This window comes from Lampris incognitus, chromosome 18 (genome assembly GCF_029633865.1).
Source record: "Lampris incognitus isolate fLamInc1 chromosome 18, fLamInc1.hap2, whole genome shotgun sequence".
Classification (NCBI taxonomy): domain Eukaryota; kingdom Metazoa; phylum Chordata; class Actinopteri; order Lampriformes; family Lampridae; genus Lampris; species Lampris incognitus.
Genome location: NC_079228.1, coordinates 37200195 through 37220338, shown reverse-complemented (window position 1 = coordinate 37220338; position 20144 = coordinate 37200195). Strand labels below are relative to the sequence as shown.

Below are 20144 nucleotides of genomic sequence, written 5' to 3'. Positions count from 1 at the left end.
GCTCGATTCTCAACTTCTTGTTTTCAAATGAATGGGGGGTGGGTGGGCAGCATTACGTTGCACTAAGACTTCAAAAGCTATGTCGCCTACTAGCGAAAACGAAAAACAACAGAAAAGAAAGAGACGAGCTCCTTACCTCAAATATGGCGCGCAACGGCCAAACGCCACGCGCTACGGAAACAGCGCGCGGCGTTTGGCGTTCCCATATTTGAGGCGTTCCCACGCGCGTGCGGTCGCCGCGTCATCACGGATCCCAGCGCTTTTCTTGGCGAGACGCCCCGCCCAGCATCCGGGCGCTAGGAAGACCCGCCCCTCCTCTGCCTCTGATTCGCCAACCCTTAACCCCGCCCTAACCTTAACCAACCCAAACCAGCGGAGGCAACGGGTGCTGGCCAATCAGAGGCGGCGTGCCAAGAAACGCCGCGGGATCCATAATAACGCCGCTCGGACGCCTGGCGGACAGTGGAGGTTCCTGCACTGGTTTGTTGAGGCCAACCCTGGTATGCATTTTATTTAGAGTACAGTATTTCAGATATATGTAGTCTTATCTTAAATCTTACCAGGACACTACAGAGGCAGAAGCGATACATAAAGAAGCTCATATTTCGTTTGTTTTAACGATTATTCTTTTCCTTTTTTTTTATTTGTTTTTTTTTATTATTTTATTTTATTTGTCGGGATGGAACTAGTTTGGACTAAGTCTACCAAGCCAACATGTAGTTATGTACTGAATAAAAGGCTATTCATCTTTCTTTCTTTTTTTTAAAATCATTATTACAGATGTGTATGATCTTGTGCAGGACGACGGAGAGATTCGGTGAGAAAAAAATGGAAACGTTGAACGGAGAGCAAGAGGAGAGAGGAGGAGAGAGGAGGAGAGAGAGAGGTGGAGAGACAGCAATGTAGAGAGAGAGAGAGAGAGGGAGAGAGGGAGGATGGTGATGGTAGACGGGCGGTAGAGACGGAGACAGGTGAGACTAGAACAGGTGAGACTAGAACAGAGTAAGGGCAGCGTGGTTCTGGGTTGTGGTGTCAGTTTAGTTTTTTCTTCCGTCAGTGTGTCGTGTGTTCGTTAATCCTTCTTGCGTCCGCCACCGTTTGACAGCTCCTCAGCTGGTTTTGTGTAGCAGTTGTTGTTGTCGTTGTTTTCTTATTGTCTTTTTGTTTGTTTGTTTCTAAAATGTTCTGTTTGGTTCCTTATCATTTAAAACAAAAGAGTCACATCAGTCCACTTGGTCGTACAGGTATGTTCGACAAAACATCAAGTGCAGATTGGCTTGAAATTTTTTTTCTTTTTTTTCCATTTTCTTTTCTTCAAAAAAAGGGCTCCAGACAGAGTGGCTACAATAATAATAATAATAATAATATAATAATAATAATAATATCATAATAGCACTTGACTTCACTTCAGCACGGTAAAAAAAAGTTTCTTTTTTGTTTCAATTTTGATTTGATGCGAAGTGAAGTCCCCCTTCCTCCCCTTCACTCCTCCTCCTCTTCCTCCCACCTCCTCTCAGCAGGGTGGGGTGGGGTGGGATGGGGTTGTTGGGCGGATGTCCAGTACGGATGAGAGGAGGGGGGGAAGCGACTGAAGTATTGCCAACCGGTCAGTCATTTTGTAGTGGTTCCACCGCTTTTCAGTACAAAAAAGAAAAAAAGCACACGCATATAGATAGATAGCACTGCTGGCACCAGTTTCTTTTAAAAGTTCATCAAAAAACAAAAACAAAAAGAGAGAGAGAGAGAGAGAGAGAGAGAGAGAGAGAGAGAGAGGGAGGGAGGAAAACAAAAACAGTCAGGTTTCATCTGAGGGCGTGAGACAGAAAGACGGACAGGTAGAGAGAGAGAGGAGGAGAAAGGGGGGGTGGGGGGGTGTGTGGGGGGAGGGGGGGCAAGGTGCTCCCGATTTACAAAATGTAACAAATTTTTCCCGCAAAATTGTACAAATCTGTAGCAATACAGAAAAACAAACAAACAAACAAACAAACAAACAAACAAACGTACATATCCTATTTACAAGAAGAAGAGAAAGAGGAAGCTCTTTCTCTTCTGTGTGTTGTTTTTTTTTTCTTTTTCTTTTCTTTTTTTGTCTCAAAAGGTAGAATGAGAATGCAGCAGATTCCAGCTTTGGCACTATTTAAAAACCAGCCGCGCGGTCGGTCGGTCGGTCGGTCGGCCGGTCGGTCATCCCAACAGTCAGACTCCCGCCGCAGGCACACATTCAGTGCTCCATCTCTCCTCGCCGCTTCTCCATGGCAACCCAGCTCACGCATCACATCACCCCCACCCCACCCCCAATGTTTTATTAGCCCCCTTTCTTCGGCGGTTCTCCCGGCACCTCAAAGACATCTTAAAGGGAAGTTTGGAAAAATTCAGAAGCCTAGACGCTAACGCTCGCTAACCGAGGCCGCTGTTAAAGGGAAGGAAGGCTACGATACTTTTTAAGGAGGTACCCCCCAAAAAAAAACAAAAAAAAAGGCCTGCTTTTAAAGGATCAATTCTAGTGGTTTATGAAGTGTGTACTAATATTCATATGTGCTGTACTGTTAACCACACAGAGGTGTGTAGCGCTGGAGAGACCGGTACCAACCCTCTGCATGTAAAGCTGGCGCCAAAGAGGCGCGGGACCATGTCAGCAGCACAGCCGGGCCGCCTCCGCACACGTCCGTCACAGTGCTCGTGCTAATGCACGTTCAGTAATTTATATGATTGCTTTAAAATCTTTTGTGCAGCTTCTTTTTGTGTGTATGTGTGTGTGGAGAAAACGGCTCCACACCTCAAAACCCACAAGCAAAGAGACGAGAAAGACCGGTTCTGTTTTTTAAGCGGTGTGGGGTCTCGTGTGTTGTGTATTGTTTTTTTTGTTCCTTAGAAGAAGTAAGATAGGATGAATACCACCTTCACCCGAAGGCCCTTCTCGGAACACGGCTACAGGTCGGACCGCTCGGATCCGGCTTGACGCCGAGCGAGAATGCGGTTTTCGCCAGAAACGCCGCTTTTCGCACAACGGGCGAGTCTGAATGAGCAAACAAAACTTGTGATATTTCATAAAAACAGTAAAGCGTGGTAATAGTTATAAATAACACTGTGGTACTTTTTTGGATTGCCGTTAGGAAATTCCCTTCTTGTTTGCTCCTCCTCTTCAGGGAGGTCAGGCTGGTATGGCTTTAGTGCCTTGCTCAAAAGACACCTATGTAGAGGTTCACAACACTTGTACTCAAGACTCGCTGGTTGAAGAAGCGATGACTGGCAATCCCATCCGGGTTGAGTCAAACCAGATCCCTTTACCGGATCACGGGTCAAGGCCGTCTGTGTGTTGACATGGTTTTTTTTTTTGGAAAACCCGGACAGGACCGGACTGCTGGATCAAGACCCTGGATGTTATTATAGTAGCACTGGATAGCGGATCTAAAAATGGCGCCTGTTCATTCCGATGAGAATTGCTCGCCTGGCGCATACGCCGAAAACGTTTCTGGCTTCCGGGTTACTTCCGGGTACACGGGGCCCACTGAATATGCGCAGTAGTGTTACTCCCATCATGCCTCTGGGTTATGAGAAGGGCTTGTACACAGCCGTGCCGTCACGCGGAGAAATTTTTTTTTCTTTCTGGGCGTTGAAAATTTTTGAAAGGATTTAAAACCCCATGGCTTAAAAAGACACGATTATAGCTGCAGGTGTCCTGTCGACAGTTTCACAGGCGTCTCTTTTACGATGGCGGTCTATGGGGGAAATGCTTTTTGGGCCGCAGGGGATTTTTCGCTGCAGTACCGCGAGTTACCACTGGGAAAAAAATTAGCCGCAAGGCTGAGCGGCGGCGCAGCATCCAGTTCTAATACATCCACGATCAGGACGCCCAGCAAACAAGATGGCCGACAGCTGCGCGTGGCCGTCGCCATCTTGTTTAAAAATGTGAATACTGGAGATGAACACGTTTTGAAGTATTTGGACAGTGTTGCCGTCTTAAACGCAATACAAATTTCACAAGTACGGAAGACTATGAAGCCAAACAGCAGCACCGAGCTTTACGTTATGTGCATTAATTGGCCTCCCAGATGAAGAATATTAAAACAATGAGAGCGGCCTGGTTGAGAGACCATTTTCGATTCAATATCCAAATATTCATGACTTTATGGCTTATTTATGGCTTTTGACTTTATGCATATGAAGACTCCCAAAATGAGATTGCCACTTTTCCCAAAAAAAAAAAAGCAATTTACTTTTGTAAAAAATTTGTTGCACAATATCAAAGCAAACTACAAAACATTTTTTAAGGACTGCATAAACTTAAGTGTTTGGTAGATAAAACGTTTTTGACTGATGGGGTCAGTTTAAATGATGAATGTTTTGATCCCTTATCAACATCTCTGATGGCCTTCTGGGTGTCTCGCGTCTGCATAAATTAGCTAAAACGTCCTGAAGTAAAGTTAATTTAAGATTCAAACCAGCGGCGGGTGTTTCTGCCCTGCGCAACATTTTCACGGTGGGAGCGCGTTTGTTCCTCGTTGAAAACAAATAAATCAAAAACAGTCGACATGAAGAACTTCATCCGTTTCTTAAAAAGCGTCACATCTGATGAAGAGACCACCGGGTCATTTCTGGGGGGGGGGGCTTTCTGTCACAGAAATAAAAAAATGAATGATTAAAAAAAAGTGTTTGACAAGATTACCTCCGAAATGATTGAGGAGAAGGTGCGTGAGCTGGGATGCGACAATCAAGAGATTTATAAAAAAACAAACAAAACAAAAAAAACGCTTAATAAGTTTTCTTCCTTTCTGTTTTGCTTCATTCCGTGTCTGTCGTCCTTCCTGGACTCCGGATGTTACCGACACCAGCTGCGGTGGGGGAAAAACTTCCAACTTTCGCACCTACGAGAGACGGAGAGAGAGAGAGAGACAAACAGACAGACAGAGAGGGAGAGAGACAGAGACAAACAGAGGGAGAGAGACACACAGAGAGAGGGATAGACAGAGGGAGAGAGACACACAGAGAGGGAGAGAGAGACAGACACAGACAGAGAGGGAGACAGAGTGAGAGACGGAGAAACAGAGGGAGAGAGAGACAGACACAGACAGAGAGGGAGAGACAGTGAGAGACGGAGAGAGAGACAGAGAGCGACACAGAGGGAGAGACAGACAGAGAGAGAGACAGACAGACAGACAGTGAGAGAGAGACACAGAGAGAGAGAGACAGTGAGAGAGAGACACAGAGAGAGAGAGACAGACAGACAGAGGGAGAGACAGTGAGAGACACAGAGAGAGAGAGACAGACAGACACAGAGAGAGAGAGAGAGAGACAGACAGAGGGAGAGAGATACAGACAAGAGAGGGAGAGACGAAGGGAGAGACAGAAAAACAGAGAGAGAGAGAGACAGACAGACAGACAGTGAGAGAGAGACAGACAGAGGGAGAGACAGTGAGAGACACAGAGGGAGAAACAGACACAGAGAGAGAGACAGATACAGAGAGGGAGGGAGACAGAGACGAACAGAGGGACAGACAGAGGGAGAGAGACACAGAGAGACAGACAGAGGGAGAGAGACAGAGACGAACAGGGAGGGACAGACAGAGGGAGAGAGACAGAGACGAACAGGGAGGGACAGACAGAGGGAGAGAGACAGAGACGAACAGAGGGAGGGACAGACAGAGGGAGAGAGACACAGAGCAGGAGAGACAGACAGAGAGAGAGAGAGACGAACAGAGAAGGACAGACAGAGGAAGAGAGACACAGAGCAGGAGAGACAGACAGAGGGAGAGAGACACAGAGAGACAGACAGAGGGAGAGAGACAGAGACGAACAGGGAGGGACAGACAGAGGGAGAGAGACAGAGACGAACAGGGAGGGACAGACAGAGGGAGAGAGACAGAGACGAACAGAGGGAGGGACAGACAGAGGGAGAGAGACACAGAGCAGGAGAGACAGACAGAGAGAGAGAGAGACGAACAGAGAGGGACAGACAGAGGAAGAGAGACACAGCAGGAGAGACAGACAGAGGGAGAGAGATACAGACAAGAGAGGGAGAGACGAAGGGAGAGACAGAAAAACAGAGAGAGAGAGAGAGAGAGACAGACAGAGAGAGGGAGACAGGGAGAGACAGACAGACAACAGAGACAGACAGACGTACAGAGAGAGGGAGACAGACAGACAGAGAGGGAGAAACTCGTTTAAAAACATTCATTAAAAGTTATATTCTCTTCAAAGATGAGACATGTCAGTTTCACCGCAGCGCCAATCATCTCCACATGAAAGGAAAAAAGAGGTGGATTAAAAAGCAATTGTTCTGCCAGGAGCCGGTGTTTGTGGTGGCCGCCGGTGCTGCTGGGAAATGGGACGGGTTGTGAAACACGGCGTTCTCATAGACGAGAGTGTCTGTCCGCTGTGCGCTCTCCTAATCCGTGTAGAGAGGGAAATTGTGGAAATTGTGTTGATGTGATTAAACGACACCCCGGTGTTACGGTGATTAGAGACAAAGGGACAATCGGTGGTAACACGTGCACGCACACGTGCACGCACACTGCTGGCTTCTCCGTTGTGCGCCGCAATCCTAGGACCTCCTGAACGGCCTCGTGTGTGTGTGTGTGTGTAACGTTTCATATCTGAAAAACTGAACGTGCGTCTTCTGTTCGGGGGGGGGGGGGGGGATTGTAAAATAAAAGTTAAATCTCAACATGTGGGACTCGTCGTCCCCTCAGCCCGGTCGTTTGAGGTTCGGGCAGGACGCAGTCCAGCACAACAAGCCGACCCGAGTCCGGACTATCGACCTTCACCTTTAGAGAAAGCCCTGAAACTAAGGACCGATCCTTCACGGAGCGCGTCCCTGACACCGCCGCCACATTTAAGATGCGCAGGTTTAAGTACGCCTCGTCGTGCAGGTGCAGGAATTGATTAGTTTCTGTCATCCATCCATCCATCACCCAAGCCACCGATCCTGCTCCCAGGGTGGCGGGGATGCTGGAGCCTATCCCAGCACTCACCGGGCGGCAGGCGGGGGAGACACCCTGGACAGGCCGCCCGAGGCCATCACAGGGCCCACATACACACAGCTAGGGACAAGTTAGTACGGCCGAGTCCCCTGACCTCCATGTCTTTGGACTGTGGGAGGAAACCCAGGCAGACACGGGGAGAACATGCAAACTCCACACAGAGGACCACCCCCAAGGTTGGACGACCCCGGGGCTCGAACCCAGGCCCTTCTCGCCGTGAGGCGACCGCGCCAACCACGCCGCCCTTATTTCCCATCAGATGTGTTAAAACACACGGGGAAGCGACGCGATAAACCTGATGTCAAAACTAGGGGACGGGAACGAGAAACGGTCAAAGCTGTATTTTTAGCTAACGTACCGACCGACCGCTGTCGAGCTGAGGTGTTTTAAAGCGTTTCAAAGACGCCGCTATCAGTACGCGAGCTCACGGGAAGGTGTCAGCGTGACCATCTGCTGTTCTTAATGTACAAAACTTACAACAAAGGCGAGGCGTCGTGAAAACTCGCCCGATAAATGCCAATTTGGGGCTTCGACGACCGATTCCGTGACTTACAGACAGACAAAAAAACAAAAAACCCAAAAAGTCTTTCAAAATGGCCGAGCTGTCACACAGAGAAACTGAGTTTTCTCTTCTGTTGGTGGGGCACTGGCGCCGACTAAAATCACGGAGCGGGGGTCTGATTATATTTAGATAAGCCCCCGACGCGCAGACATGTTGAACCTCCAGTCTTCTGTCAGTACAAAACAGCAGTCGGAAACGGCAGACATTATCGTCACACCTTGCCACAGGCAACTCTTTTTATCTCAGAGACTTTACCACACCAGGGGGTCTGCAGCTATTTTGGGCCTCCCAATTTTTTTTTTCCCTCCTGAAAGTGTTTGTTGCTAAGGCATATTAGCCCAAAAATCCACACAGTTAAATACATCAACCCCCTCACACACACACACACTTGGCTGGAATTGTTCTGTTTGTTTGCTGCTTTGGCTGACGGTTCGACTAAATGAACCATTTTATGCGGGTGAACTTGTAGCGAGTTGGATCAGCAGCTCCACGTCCGCTAGGCGTACGGAGCGCAATATAGGACGGCATTGGTGCGAGCCTCGTTCGGCGTAATCCTAGATCCCCTTCTTTGATTTTCAGAAAAATGAAAAGAAAATATGAAATCGAACACAAATGCGGTTTGAGTAATTGATACTTTTTGGGAATTGTGGATTTCGCTTGACCGTCAAGACCAGAAGGTGCACCTTGACAGCCTTCTCCCTGTTGTCGATACAAATCCCTCAGACTTTGGTCATTTCCACATTGTTATTTATATGAGACCTTCATACGGCCCTTTGTGGGCTGGGTGAGTTTCGTAACCGACAGGACAATGGAACCCATTCAATCCCCAACTGTACAGCGGAGAAACTGTAAAATGTGTCAAGAACCTTCCCTTCGTTTTCTGAAGAAGAAGAAGAAAAAAATCCTTTCAAGCAACCCTCCTTCTCCAAAACAATACCGTTTAACCCTGTGCTTTTGTTCTTATTTAAAGACTTCTATTCAAAAATGTCTTTTTCATCCATTAAGTTCATTACTCATACTCTAATGTAATGCTGTCTGACAATGTACGGCAAAAAAGAGGGCTCGGTCTTTTAATTTCAATATCAACCCACATTTCTGCCCCATCTTGGGCATCGGATTGATTTGTGTGGCTTGGGACATTGCGTACTTTTAATTCAAACAAAGAATATCACTAAAAGCCTCCTGTACAAACCCCCTCCTCATCTTCACTCCCACCCACCTTGCTAAGGGTGTCTGGTGTGAGGAAGAGACGCTGGTTGGGAGCAGGGTTTGAACTACACTTTGGGATTTGGGGGGGCCATACCATGAACATTTTGGGGCAGGGGTATACGTGGATTACTTTTGCAAGTTTGCAGTTATTAAGAAATTCTTTTGTTTTCCCCCTTAAACGGCACAGTCTATTCATAAAGCAGGAAACTGTAAAAAATATAAGACTCACGATGGACTTCCGGTATGGCGACCGAGTGAAGCAGACACAGAGAGTGGCTCCTGGGTGACCTCTTAAATCCCTATTATACGGTGACCTCTTAAATCCCTATTATACACCCTGTCAGTAAACCTCGAGTGTACTCGGCGCTGCAGGAACGGGCCACAATCTAACTCTGGATAATGTCTGGCAAAAATAAGACAGGTGCCCAGAAAGGAAAAACTTCAACTACGGACCCTGCCATGCTACTAGCGACTAAGCTAACAATGGCTGCCGCAGCTGCACCTGAAGTCACCAACTCTACTCCGACCATCTCCAACCCGATAGCTGAACTGGAGGAGAATAGAGCGGCGATCTCAGCCGAAATACAAGCTTCCCTCTCTCCTGTTCGAGCAACCTTTAATGCGGTTCGAATCAAGGTGCAGGACTCTGGCCCCCCTCGTATGACCGCAATGGAAATCACTCTTTCCGACCATAGCGACAGGCTAACCAGCCTTGAAGTACAGGTAAAACGACTCCAAACTGAAAATGATCATCTTAAATACGAGAGAGAAGACCTCGAATTCTGCTTTTGTCATAACACCTTAAGAGTAGTTGGTCTAGCTGAGGGTTACGAGGCTCGTTCAGCCACAGATTCCATGTCTTCATTTCTTGTTGACATATTGCACGATGAATCGTTCACCTCACCACCAGAGCTTGACAGGGCAAACCGTACGACCAAAGCCAGGGGAAGGAGAATGACCCCGACCCATGATCATTCGCTTTCTACCCGGCTGTGCCCCCCCCCCCGAATTCACTACATTGGTGTCAACCATGGATAATTAGACTTACTAGCCCTTGGCTAATGGGTTGGACCCTTTAGTTGACTGGTTTACGTAGCCACCGGTGGTGTGGGAGACCCGGGTTTGCATCCCGGCTGCGGCGGTTCCCGGCCGCCCCCCGAATTTGCTACACAACACCTTAGCATTTCTGCAGGCTCCACCGGCCTTGGGCATTGACCATCGTCTTGCAGTGACTGACTTAATAAAAGGCCACATTTCTTTCATATAAGTTTTTTTTTTAATCAGCAGTGACTCCCCCCCCTGCTCTGCGTAAGATCAAGACAGATTGGGAGACTGAACTACGTGTCACCTTTTCAGATGAATGGTGGGACGTTGCATTAGATGCAATAAGTTCACCCTCCTCCTGTGTGAGGTGTGAGGGCTTAGCCTCATTCAGTTCCAAGTATTTCATAGGATCCATCTTAGTAAAGCTAGATCCCCCCCCTTTCTTTTCTCCCCAATTGTTCTTGACCAATTACTCCACTCTTCCGAGCCTTCCTGGTCGCTGCTCCACCCCCTCTGCCGAGCCGGGGGAGGGCTGCAGACTACCACATGCCTCCTCCCATACATGTGGAGTTGCCAGCTGCTTCTTTTCACCTGACAGTGAGGAGTTTCACCAGGAGGGCGTAGCACATGGGAGGATCAAGCTATTCTCCCCAATTCCCTCTCCCCCCTGAACAGGCCCCCGACTGACCAGAGGAGGCGCTAGTGCAGTGATGCCCGACCAAGCCGGAGGTAACACGGGGATTCGAACCGGGATCCCCGTGTTGGTAAGCAACAGAATAGACCACCACGCCACCCGGACACCATACAGTAAAGCTAGATTACTGAAGATCTAGACCATTCTTCCTCTTTGGTTGAAGGGTTGCTGGTCAGTGAAACCACCTGGTGTGGAGTCCGGCTAGAATGAAACCCTGCATACACATGGGTCTCCATGGCACACGGTTAGCCACCCCCGATCTCAACCAACGTCTGATATTTGTGACAGATGCTCTCAGGCAACAGCAAGACTTCACCCACATGTTCTGGTCATGCCCGGGGTGGGGGGAATATTGGAGGTCTTTTTCTGACCTTATATCGGAGATATTGGAACCGACTCTGGACCCGTCGCCTCAGATCGCTATCTTGGGTGTCCCTGAGGACACCGAACGAACTAACACAATCTCCTTTGCCTCTTTAATTGCCCGTTGTCGAATTCTCCTGTTATGGAAAAATCACTCACCCCCCTCAAACGCGTCCTGCCATTTCTGAAATTGGAAAAGATCAGATTTGTTGTCCGCGGCTCAGCGGATTTATTTATTTATTTATTTATTTTACAAACACTGACAGCCTCTCATCTCTCACTTCCAAACAATGCAAGCTATCCCGCTGGTGTCGAAGTAAGATTGGATGTAGATAACTGGATTGTTCTGGGGGGGGGGGGTTATGCATGCATATGCATATAGTTGTGTGTACGTAGGTACATTAAGTGTATGTATGAGTGGGTAAAGGTGTGTGCAGACGTAACACAGTGTACGGGTACATACGTATTGGACTGTGACCTTGTAGGGTGCAGGCAGTGCTATAGGTTAGGTTGACATAATGATTTTGTATAATACCACCATTTTTTTTTTCAGTTGTACAACTATTTTGTTATCTATATTTCTTTAATTTATTCAACTATTATTGTTACTTAGCTATTTTATTTATCACTATCTTGTTTTTATGGGCAGGGAGGGGATTGCTGGGGGGCTAAGGGGGATAATGGGGGGAATATTGTCTAAAAAGAATAATATGAATCTGTAATACTGTATCGTATGTGCAGATTGTTGAATACAATTTGGTTTTATATATATAGCGGTTTTTTTCCCCCGGAAACCGTCAACGGTGTTGATAAGAGTGCTCAACTAATGAGAAGCGGAATATAAATATCGATGTAGGAAACATTATTTTTAATACGTAGCAGTACAAGCTTGTTCCGTGCATCGCGCACTTAACGAGCAGCTTATTTAGTAGCTGATGAGTGCGTGACGCACGAAACGAGCTTGTACACTGCTGTGTATTAAAAAAAATGTCCTACATCTATATATCTACTATATCTATATCAGTGTGTATATATATATAGATGTAGCGGTTTTTTTCCGAAACCGTCAATGGTGTCGAGTGCTCGACTAATGAGCGGAATTGATTTGTGTTTATTTATATATATATATGTGTGTGTGTGTGTGTGTATGTATATATATATATATGTGTGTGTGTGTATGTATATATATATGTGTGTGTGTGTGTGTGTGTATGTATATCTATGTGTGTGTGTGTATATGTGTATGTATATATATATGTGTGTGTGTGTATATGTGTATATATATATATATGTGTGTGTGTATATATGTGTATGTATATGTGTGTGTATATATGTATATATATATATATATATATGAGACTCACTGCACCTTGATGATGATGTCAATGCTAATCATGGCTCCACATTAGCAACTGCAGGTTTCGATGATGTTTTGTAAATGGGAGGTGTCATTGTACTGCCAAGTGGAAACGTGATTTAGTCATTTTCAACACAGATTTCTAGTGAAAGTTGTCTGAGTAAGTGAAATTAATGCTGTCCCTGGGCTAATTCAGTGTGTCTCTGATTGGTTTTGAGAGTCTTAACATAATGTTGCACATTGATAGTGGCTGAGGTGAGTTACCCTCTTCAATATGAAGCGCTTTGGGTGTCTAGAAAAGCGCTATATATATATGAGTGTAATGCATTATTATTATTATTCCCAAACCAAACTCAACTACACCAACACAACTGTGTTGAACACGCCATGCTGTAAAAGTCAGAACCCGACAAGCAACCAGCGTTCCCCACCAGCAGTTCCCGTGCCTGGTGGAAGACCAGCACTGAATCCAACGTTAGCACAGAAACACCTCAGCAGATAAAACAACAAGGAAGAAGAATCAGGAGCGATGGGCTTTTGGAGTTCAATTTGACATCTATTTGAGTTGTCACACGAACCGTTTTAGGAGTTCATCAAATGTATTGTTCTTAATAAGAGAGTGGTTAATTAGCTGTCGCTTTTCAAGCTCCAGCTCTCGTTGCTGTCAGAGCAGCTCGATGACCACGTTTAAGAGACGTCCTTTTGCGAGGGTGTCTCATACATTAAGTCTTTCTATAGTGTCTGGAATAGTTTTTCTCCCAAATGGTACCCGGCCAATCCCCCCACTCTCCGAGCCGTCCCAGTTGCTGCTCCACCTCCTCGGTCGAACCGGGGAGGGCTGCAGACTACCACATTCCTCCTCCCATACATGTGGAGTCGCCAGCCGCTTCTTTTCACCTGACAGTGAGGAGTTTCGCCAGGGGGACGTAGCGCGCGGGAGGATCACGCTATTCCCCCCAGCTCCCCCGACCAACCAGAGGAGGCGCTAGTGCAGTGACCACGACACGTACACACATCCGGCTTCCCACCTGCGGACACGGCCAGTTGTGTCTGTAGGGACGCCCGACCGAGCCGGAGGTAACGCGGGGATTCGAACCGGCGATCCCCGTGTTGGTAGGCCACGGAATAGACCGCTACCCAGATGCCTCGGGGCACCGCGGTTTTGGACTTTGACCTCCCTAATGTTGCTTGCTTGCTCCACACCTTATTCCACTTTCACATTCGTTGTAAGCTGCTCCAGGTGAGAGTGTCCACTAAACGCCTGCGACACTAATATAAAATGGCCGTTCAGGAAAGGACCCGCGCCCGTGAGATAAACAGGTGGTGCAAATATTTTGTGCCGTGAGTTTGAAATTCCAGGAGCTTTGAATGATTACATTCCCAGACGGGTGCTGCTTAATTTGACTTGGGTCTATTTCTAGTTAGGTAAAGTGTGAATCGGATCAGTTTGTGCGTGCATGTGAGTTTTAAACCCTCACAGGTAAGCCACACACTTTTGTTTCATTTTCCTGTCTTTGTAAATAACAGATTTTGTAACGAATCGCCGTTTTTTCCCGCAGCATTTCTTTCACGTCCCCGGGTGTCCCGCCCTGCCCGAAGAGCAGGTGTCAAATGCAAATCTCCAGTTAACCACCTATATGTTGTGACTCAACCAGATTGTGCTTTTCGCTTGTGTCTCCTCACCGTTTATCCAGTCAGCCTCCCAGCAGTGTCCTCCACTATCTTCTTCTCCCTGTCCATGAGCAGCTCCCTTCCCCTCCTCGCATGGCCCTCCTCTAGCCAGCTCCCAAACATCTCCTGCGGTCCTCCTGTCTGGCCCCCATTCTTCATCTCCACCATGCTCTGCTGCCTCAGCCTGCCAAACCATGGGAGGTCAAAGTTCATTCATAGAACAAAGGAGTGAGGTCTGCACACTGAAACGTTCCCAATACTTATTTTATTCGGCAATCTTTGATCTAGCAGATCTTCCTCAGGCCTTCCTCTTCTGAGGTCAAAGTCCATTTCCCATGAAGGGAGAAACATGACACACACCTTGGTCCTATCCATCACCATGTCAGTGATATTTTGCCATCTTACCCCGCTTCCCTCTGGCCATAGACACAGGCAGAGTTCATACAATTTTTCTCCAATAGTTACTTCTCCATAACATTTAGCTTGATTACCATAACCAAACGAGATAAGATGTGAAAGTCAGACTATATTTCAAAATCTATAAATGAGCCAATCTGCTCACAGCAAATTTTTGCAAGCCATAATTTATATGTCCATTTGAAGCTGCTCATTGTTGAAACTGCAATTGCCCGGTGTACTGTCAACAAGCTAGCTAGCTAGCTAACTGATAGGAAAGGTAGCTAGCGGAGACACATGTTAGCATACTGAGACAAACCGTTGTATGAACTCACACAGTTGAAATTTTAAAGGCCTGCCACAATGGTTCAACCCACTCCCCCCCCCCTTTTTTTTTTTATAAATCAGTCAAAAAATCTTTACCAGAGTTGATGCAGCTTTGGTCCGATTTCCATGACTTTTCCAAAACCTTTCCAAAATTATCGTTTTCCACAACTTTTCTAGGGACTGGAAATTGTGTTTTCCAATTTACTGACTTTTCTAGGTTTTTCATGACCATATGAACCCTGTACAGGACACACGGCGACAGGAGGGCTCGCTTCAGCAAAGACGTCCTCTCTGCCATACATTCACTACACAACACAATTTTTGTGCAATTTAAATTCATAATCTATGGTTTTGTGTGTATCCTGGTTGGGGTTTCCGTGTGTATTCTTTCATTTGTTTGTGCTATGGTTCTGTGTACATGCATGACTTGCAGTTGCCTGTGGAAGGAATTTCACATAAACGATAAATTATCAGTCTGTATTGAAAAACCCTGCACTCAAATGCCACTACTGTGTGTCCATGTGCTGCGATGACACATTGTAGATGAAGTTCTGACTCTAATCACAGACTGGTAGTCTGTGAGACCACGAGGGGTCAACACTAACCTAAAACATTTGACACTATTCACACTTATGACTCATACGAGTTTTCGTTGGAACCTTGTTCACTTCTGTGGAGCTTTATCTTTTTTCCCTGGAATCCACTCACACTCTGCTCGAACGTATCCAGGCTCAGACTTGTGTTGTTCAAACCTTCTCTCTCCATCTTAAATTGCAACACCTGCTTGTGTATTTTCAACTTCAGTTTTTCTCAAAAACTCAAAAGAATCCAAAAAAAAAAACCCCATCCATCCAGTTGATCAACGATAATATGGCAGGTAGTGCGATACCCGACTGAAGTTGGTCTTTTTCAGCCTTCCTTGGTTTTGAATATGGAAGCCAAAAAAGTCTTATACTCCGTGTTTTTTATTTGCGCCTGCTGATGTTCTTACACATCGACTGAGCCACTGACAATGGGCAGGGTACAATTCTGTGTATTGCCCAAGGACACGTCAACAAGACTCATGGCCTTTGACTGATAAATTGATGGGGAGCCACACAGTGACACACACACACACACAAAGTCACTCTACCAAGGTCTGATATTTCCACCCTCATTTTTGTCTATTTAGTTTGCCTCTATAGTTTGATTGTGAAGCACACTGTAAAGTTTAGCTTTGGAAAAGTGCTGTGCAGTCCAGTCACCGACAAAATGAGATTCTCTACACTGTAACTTCACATGACTTTCCTACACATCTGTTACAGGAATTAGTGTTGTAAAGAGCTAGCCAAAAGGTTTGTACTGCATCAGTGCAATACTCTAGCCAGCCTTGACCCAAAGCTGACTCATGGGAAGAATAAACTGCTTCCCCAAATTATTGTGGTGGTATTGGTATCCTGGATAATGGCTGCGTTGTGTTGCCAAAATGTGTCTTCAGTCCCTGCAGTGTAAGGTAGTCTAAATAGAAATTGCAGGGTTGTAAGTTGAGGGACCTGGAAACAGGGTGCATCTGATAAATAATAAGATAAACACCAGGCTACAAAGCCTTTTAGAAGTTGTAGAGAACAAGACTATAGATGTAACAAAATGGTTAGTTTGGTACTAACACAAAATTAGGGTTCACATTCTCATTGGGGCCAATCATAGTAAAAATGCCTTCCTCATGCAAAAGGACAGGATGAAAACAAAGTTTTGATTACCACATAACTACCTAACCTCAGCAGAATGTAGAAAAGGAAAAAGAATCCAGAAAGAATTCTGAAATTGGTTCTAATAATATACCTGCCACTAAACCAGTCTTGGAGCTCCTGGTGCTGTTGATTGCTGAAGCTGTTAGCACGCTGTTCCGCTAGCCGGTTCAGGTCGCCCTCCAACATTTTACTGCTGCTGCTGTTTGTCAGGCCTCCTTCATGGCAGTGCTGGATGATGCTCAGGGCATTTTCATTGGAGCCCACAGGTGTCCCCTGACTGCTGTTCAGCCCTGTGCCGCTGCTGGTGGTGGTGCTGTTTGTCTTGTGAAACAGTTCTGTCAAATCGGTGCTACCGCTCTTGAGTGCCAAACGGCTGTCATTGAACCAGCGGATGAGGTCGGCTCGTGCCAGGCCTGTCCGCACTTCCAGCTGGCTGAGCTCCTCATGGGAAGGCCACCGGGTTTGAGCAAAATCGTCCTTGAGGAGCACCAGAGATCGGCTGTCTGCAGGCACTGAGCAGGAAGTTTGGTTGGGAATAGAAGGTTTGAGAAGGGTGGGAGAAATGATGGGCAGGATTGGGGATGGAGGAGGGCTTTTAAGATGGCTGCCCCCACCGCTGCTCTGTTTGTGAATACCGTTCAGCTGTGTAGTCTGGTGCTGCTGATGTCGTTTTTCGGTTATTGCACAGCTAGAGCCCATCCTCTTGGTTCCCATTGAGTTGAGCAAGGCTTGCTCTAGGTTGTCACGGAGTGCACGGCGATCCAGAAACCAGCTCTCAATCTCCTGACGAGAAAGGCATGTAGCAGCTACCAAGTTGTCCATATCGGCATGTGTGGGGAAGCTGTTCCGCAGGAAGTTTTCCTCCAGAATTTTCAGCTGCTCCGCTGTCTTCCCTTTCATCCTCTCCAGCAAAGGGAATTGGGTCGGCACTGATGACTTCTGCCTCTGCTCTGGTTTTGATGGAACCTGTGGCTCACCACCGTCTGGCTGTATGACACCGTTGTTGTGTGTGTGGGAGGTCTGATCCCAACGAGACACACCATTGGCCTCTGACAGAGGGGTGAGTAACTTGTCCCCTCTGGGGAAGCTAGCTTTTAGTTCCACTCCTTGTTCTTTGGACTTCAGTCCATTGGAAAGAAAGCCTGGAAACTGGGGTGGTGGTTTAACTGGGGCGCGGATGGACTGGATGATGGTTGGTCTCCTGATCTGCGGGACAACATGAGGAGGTGAGTTGGGTAGTTTTAAATCTGGTCCTAATAGGGCATGGGTGATAGGGTGCTTTTCTTTGGAGTTGATGGAAGAAGGATGAGGAATCAGATAATTCTTATATGGGGGGGCGATAATAGGGGGAGGTGCAATATAAGGCCGGGTTAAGGACTCTGGAAAGACGATGGAGGGAAAAGAGACCACCGGTTTTGTTTTGGGGTTTCCTGATGATGGGTTTGCTGCGGGGAGTTGCTTCCCTTTGGACGCTAAAGTTGATGACGGCGGTAGTATTAAAGGCACTGCAGCAGGTGGCCTCTTCATCTCCGTGGCAACCAGAGGAATTGCTACAGGTCTCTTCATCTCCATTGGGACACGGTCTTTCAATGGGGGGGGAGGCGGGGGTGGGGCCATGAGGCCCTTGTCTCTTGGGTCCCCAGAGTGGGGGGCAACAGCCATGATTGGTCGCTTTGATTCCGGACCAAACACTGTTGTCACATGGGTCGGCAGGGGTCGCTTCTGAGCACTGCCAGAGCCAACAGTAACTCCGGCAGGGGATGATGTGGTGGCAGTCGTGGTGAGTATTGTTAACCCATTGGAGACACCCACCCTGAAAGGACCTGCATGCTCTACTGTGGTGTGGACGACCGGTTGATGGGAGGCTTTGGCTGACGTCTGGGAGACGGTACTGTTGGGCAGGACGGTGAAAGTGTGATGGGCGGGTGGGATAGAGCCGTTGAACATTTTCTTTCTGGCTTCCTCTACCTCTTCTGGAGACCAGGTGATACCCTGTTTCAGTCGCTGGGTGGTGAACCACACTTTGATCTGCTCCTCCGGGTGTTTGGAGGCGGCTGTGAGCCAGGAGAGCTCGGCATGTGTTGGGTAAGGGAACTTGTTGAAAGACGTGATCAGCGTAAGGTTGTCATCCAGGGAAGGGTTGTATTTGGTAGTGTTCAGGGGAACAGCAATTTTTGGTACGGAGTTGAAGTTGGGTGGCCGCTGGAGTAGCGGTGTGACATGAGAGAGCCCTTGAAGGATGGTCGGTTCGGGGATGATAACCGTTCCATTGATGTTAACAGCTGTGATCTGGTCCTTCTGGAGCAGTCCATCCAGCTGGCTTTTCAAGGTGCTCCCCTGGTAGAGCGACTGAATGTTTTCTGGGTTTTTCACTGTGGTTGATATGCAAGGTGGAAATGCTGTGCCGTTGTTGCTTTGACTGTTTTCGCTTGTCAAGTCACATTCAACTGAGTTGTCCTTGCCTTCGATTGTCTGTTCCAAGATAGTCTGATTGTTCATTTTTACCCTCTTAAATTTAAAGTTTGTCTCTCCTGGGTGCTGGCTCTCATTGTGCTCTGTGAGGGAGTCAAACTTCTTGGTGCTGAAGTTGCAGACGGCGCACAGATATAGTGGGTTGAGAATGACATTGGGGTGGTTAGAGTCCACATGCTCTTTGAAGTCATTGAGGTTCTTCGTTGAGAAGGGGCAGTATTTGCACTCGTAACCTCTAACCCTTCTCTGAGAGGCTGCGTCAGAGTCTGTAGCTTCCCTCTCCTTGACCTCTCCATCTTCTACATCTTCCACAGTGGCGTCTTGATCAGCTTTGCTTGAAGGACGCTCTTGTTCTAAAGGCTTTGGGTTCCTGTTTTCCTCAAGACTGGGAAACACCTGCTGGTCTGGATTCTCTGGGTTCTCCTGGTGAGCATCTTCGCTCTTCTCGGGAGGTTCCCATGGTTCTGATGACCCTCCCTCCCCAACGCCTTTGTCTGGGGTCATTTCAATGTCCATCACCTCTTCGGGGTCATCCTGCTCTGCTGGCTCGCTGATAACACGGACCATACAAGGGGTGGAGGACTTCCTACGACTGGACATGACGGTTGCTGCTGCTGGTGGAGCTGCTGGTTAAACTTGGCAAAGTTGTGATGCTTGGTGGCGGATGCTGGTGTTGGCTGAGTGCGTCTGCCTTTCCCTTTTGAGGAGGCGGGGCTTACTGCAAAGGATCGGGGGCAACTGCGGTGGATGTGGACGGAAGCAGGAGAGACAAGGCAGCGGGGGGATCTCCAGCGCGAGAGGGGGAAGAGCAGGGCAAGGGCGAAGACCAGCTGATGGCGCTGGCCCAATACCGGTGGTGCCGTGGCGTCTCCCGCTCACAGGCTACGTCAACTCCTGACCTGGGCGTCATGGGAGGGCATCACACGCAGCAGCCAGGCTGGAGGAAGACAAACAGAGGGAAAGAGAGAAAAATACATGTTAACATCGTTTGTGTTTGCAGATATGCAGTTGAGTCACCCAGGGAAAAAATGAAAAACAGAAAAATGCATGTTGGACAAACACAGCAGAAGTCATGTTCATATTGTTTGTGTTCACAGAGATCTGAAGCGTCCAAGGAAAGTCTAAAAAACCGAACTCTTGAACAAGCATGGAGAGAGGAAAATATATGTGAAGGATTTCAAGATGAGATATTAGCTGTTTGATAACAAGGGACACTTAATCTTAAATGGTAAACAGAGCGTAATCAGCAGGCACTGCAATTGCGCAATTAACAAAAACAAATTATAGCAATTTGCAGGGTATACTGTTTAACTTAAACCCCTTGTTGATTTAATGATGC

The 20144-nt window shown here is 47.3% G+C and overlaps 1 protein-coding gene across 1 annotated transcript; it reads right to left on the bottom strand.

Moving 5' to 3' along the window:
- Window positions 1–4139: 4139 nt before the first annotated feature.
- LOC130128611 (zinc fingers and homeoboxes protein 2) lies at window positions 4140–19728 on the bottom strand. Its single transcript, XM_056298268.1, has 3 exons — window positions 16425–19728; window positions 13893–14064; window positions 4140–4865 (listed from the first exon to the last, which is right to left on the bottom strand). Exons 1-2 carry the CDS (start codon window positions 19403–19405, stop codon window positions 13896–13898), a joined length of 3150 nt encoding a protein of 1049 aa, XP_056154243.1. The 5' UTR covers window positions 19406–19728; the 3' UTR covers window positions 4140–4865; window positions 13893–13895.
- Between the last annotated feature and the right edge of the window lie 416 nt (window positions 19729–20144).